The sequence below is a fragment of the Chenopodium quinoa genome, unplaced genomic scaffold (genome assembly GCF_001683475.1).
Source record: "Chenopodium quinoa cultivar QQ74 unplaced genomic scaffold, ASM168347v1, whole genome shotgun sequence".
In the NCBI taxonomy this organism is placed as follows: Eukaryota; Viridiplantae; Streptophyta; class Magnoliopsida; order Caryophyllales; family Amaranthaceae; genus Chenopodium; species Chenopodium quinoa.
Window position 1 is genome coordinate 19440 of NW_018745145.1, and position 3744 is coordinate 23183.

The 3744-nt window shown below is 42.5% G+C and overlaps 1 protein-coding gene across 1 annotated transcript; it reads right to left on the reverse strand.

The window, feature by feature from the left end:
* Positions 1 to 294: 294 nt before the first annotated feature.
* Positions 295 to 2156, reverse strand: LOC110710111 (death domain-associated protein 6-like). The gene is made up of 2 exons (XM_021888370.1): positions 2062 to 2156; positions 295 to 1270 (listed from the first exon to the last, which is right to left on the reverse strand). Exon 2 carries the CDS (start codon positions 1236 to 1238, stop codon positions 759 to 761), a length of 480 nt encoding a protein of 159 aa, XP_021744062.1. The 5' UTR covers positions 1239 to 1270; positions 2062 to 2156; the 3' UTR covers positions 295 to 758.
* Positions 2157 to 3744: the final 1588 nt, after the last annotated feature.

Below are 3744 nucleotides of genomic sequence, written 5' to 3' on the forward strand. Positions count from 1 at the left end.
CGACACGCGGACTCCACGCACAGGCACGTGGCTGGCCATCCCCAATAGGAACCGGGTCGCGGTGTGGTCGAAACGCCGGGAAATACTCGTATATCCACGTCTGTAACAACGTCATACATCCAGTGATACCTGCCGCATCAGCCCGGCTCGAGAATCCTAACTGGCGATACATGTACGCTAATGTAGCCGACCCCCAAGAAAACTGGCCTACTCTGTCGGGCTCACACGCGTCAACTATGTCGCGTGGCCTGAGCTTGTTTCCGCTCTTATCCGGAAACAAGGTACACCGAGAAGAAGAAAAACATATGCAGCCAGCTGTGTGTCCTGCGTCCTACGTGAAGTGGGGTGCAAACATCGCTGCAAAACTGCTGCGATCTTAACACCGCCGTGATCCCACACACCAAGTGCCGCTGTGTACAGCGCAGCCCTATCCACCGCCAACAGCTCCGCCAATAAATCTGCCTGATCCGCATCTGTGACAACAGATGCTCGGTTTCCCTCTACGGGAATCCCAAGGATGGCCTCGACGTCATGCAACATGATCGTCATCTCACCGAACGGAAGGTGGAAAGAGTTCGTGTCCGGCTGCCATCGCTCAACGAAAGCCGTGATCAGCGTCGAGTCAATCCTCTCATGCATGGTGGCAGGAAGGTGGCTCACTCTAGTGGCCCTCAATCGGCCGACCATCTCGCTCTCCTCCGGCCAAGCCTCAGCCCAACTACACAAGAAGTTACAAGTCCTCTCCCGGGTTTGGCATTTCAAAATGCCGCTATCCAAAGCCCGCTCTTGGTCCTCCAAATACGGGTAGCGATGTGTCCTAGAAAGCTAGGAATCACACTCCCGTCTATAGGTCCCCCAGCCACCTCGCCCCTCACCACCCAAGAATCATTAACGGCCCTCGACCGTTTTCTGCTAACCGCAGACACAGTGGACGCAGATGATGTGCCAGATCTACTAACAAATCTACCATCTCTACCCTTACGCACGTCTACCCTACGCGTCTCATACACATCATCAAGCCTCTGACTGAATGGACCGTAATCATCATATGGTCCACTCTGATCGTCCACATCCTCATCTGCATCCTCCTCCTCCTCCTCCTCATCACCATCATCATCTTCATCATCCTCAGAATAGTGCACCCGTTCTCTACGAGCCGAGGCCGAAATACCACGGGATCTAACGTGTCTGGGCCCCGAGCTCTCCATTGAGTTCATCGTACTTCTCATAATGTCCATACTCTTCCCAGCCCAGAACGAAAATACGATGCCTAACACAAAATAACAACACATGTAATATGCAATATAAACATGTAATATAAACATAAAAAAAGTAATTAAAATAAATAAATAAAACAATATACATATGATGGAAAATAAATTAAAAACATTACAAAATATTAACAACCTAAAAATAAAAAAATTAATAACCTAATAAATAAATAAATAAAAAATTGGAAAAAACAAAGCAAAAAAAAAAATTACCCAAAAAAAACAAATTGGAAAAAACAAAGTGAAAAATATAAAAATTATAAAAACTTAAAAAAAGAAGAACATCAAAATTTTAAAAAAATTTATAACAAAAAAAAGGGAACATAAAATTTTTTTTAAGTAAAAAAACTAATTCAAAAAAAAAAAAAAACAAGAACAATAAACAAGAACATAAAATTAAAAAAAAGAAAAAACAAATTTAAAAAAAAATCAAAAAAAAAATAATTATTTTCGAAAATTAAATTTCAAATTTAAAACCAAAAAAAAATTAAATAAAAAAAATAAAAAGGCGGCGGCGCCTAGGCCAGACGCCGTGACGGTGGCGGCGGCGTCTAGCCCAGACGCCACTACCACGGCGGCGGCGCCTAGGCCAGACGTCGGTGCCGTGGTTCTGGCGCCTGGGCCAGACGCCACCGCCACCGTCACGGCGTCTGGCCTAGGCGCCGCCGCCGTGGTAGTAGCGTCTGGGCTAGACGCCGCCGCCGTGGTGGTGGCGTCTGGCCTAGGCGCCGCCACCGCCTCCGACCTTTTTTTTTTTTTTATTTTTAAACACAAAATTAATAAAAAATACCTTCTCGCCGGAAAACCGCTGTCCACCCGCCGCATGTGCCGCCACTTCCTTGCCGGGCCGCCTCGACATCGCTCGGAAAGTTTTTTAGAGAGAGAAAGTGGAAGTAGAGAATTGAGAGAAGAATTGTGTTTTTTTACTTTGAGGGCAAAAGTGACAATTCACTCTAATTTTGTGGGCTTTATGTGGAGATTCGCGGGCGATGATTAGCAATTGAGAAAATGAGAACCAAGTTGTCGAATCTCCTGTAACGTCCAATATTTGGCTGACATTGGCATTGACTGGCCTATAAAGAAGTGATAATTAATAATTATTCCATTTAAAAAAATGGCAACCCTATAATTTAATTTTGTCATGCTTCACTTTTTTTCTCTCCATTTATAAGAGATGTTCCAATTTTTTGGGATTTTGATTATCATTTAAGGATGAAAATTTTATTTTAACGATTCTAAAATATCGGGAAGTGTTTGGATTCATATGGGTTTATGGTTTGTCATCAACTATACGATCAAACATCAGTGCAGATTGAGAAGGTTTCTATTTAGAAAGATATTGAACACATAAAAAAAAAATCACTACTCACATTAAGATTGAAGCGGTGGAGTGTTTGTTATGCTAGATTTGCAAATATATAGTTATGGTTTTGACTGTAAAAGGTTTACATCTTAAATATTTTATGTTTTACAAATCTTTCTTCTTCCCGTAAAAAAATTAATTTCAAATTACTACTTCTGGTTTCTTAAGTCTTACTAAATTTTCTGTTTTCATCGGTTATTCTAAGTTCTACCCAATTTTACTTTGTTTATTTTATGATGTCTTTTTTGTTTATTTTTTTTTATCATCTATCCTTAACTCCACTTATAAGGAGAGAGAGGGAGGGTCTTTGGCGGGTTGGGGGGTACAAGTGCAAGCAACGCGAGAGGGTGTTCGAGCAACTGGGTAGGTAGTGGGTTCAAATTCTCTCTGATCTCCTCTTTCTTGGCCGCCATTGAAAGACAAGGAAAACCATTGTTGAAACATTTGGATTTGAAATGGGGGTTTTAAAATTTGACATTTTAATTGGAGAAGAAGTGACATTGCAAGTTTCAAGGCCTGGAATTGCTTGGTAGGTTTCAAGGCTTGATTTTGATTTGATTTCATCTATGGGTGTTATTGAAATTCCTAAGATTTTGGAAATTTTGGAAGAAAGGAGAAGTGTGGGAGTGAAGTTAAGGTAAGGACTAAGGGAATAATGGTTTGTTAGAAAGGAGGAAAGAGGGGAGAAAAAGAAGGAAAGACATCGGTTTTTTTTTTTTTTTTTTTTGGGGTGGGGGGTTACAATTCTTTTATTAGAAGGGGGAGGAGAATGGGTATGGATTGAATCAGCATGATGTCAATTGAGTCACCGGCTTATGCCTGTTCGAACCTATTGGTTAGAAGTGGTGGTGGCACTGAGAAGGAGAGTCTTTGGCGGGTTGGGGGTTTTGGTTGGGCGGTGGTCGAGGTGGAGCAGCATCGCCGACGAAGGGAGCTTGGAGAAGCGTCCTCGAAATGGGAGATAGTCGCTGGGCAGGTTGGTTCGGTGGAGGTGGTGTTGTTTAGGGCTGAGCAAAACTACCCGAAAACCCGAAAAACCGATTCGTAACCGTTTCGAAAATTAGAGTACCCGATCCGATAACCATAACGATTTGGGTATACATTCCGATA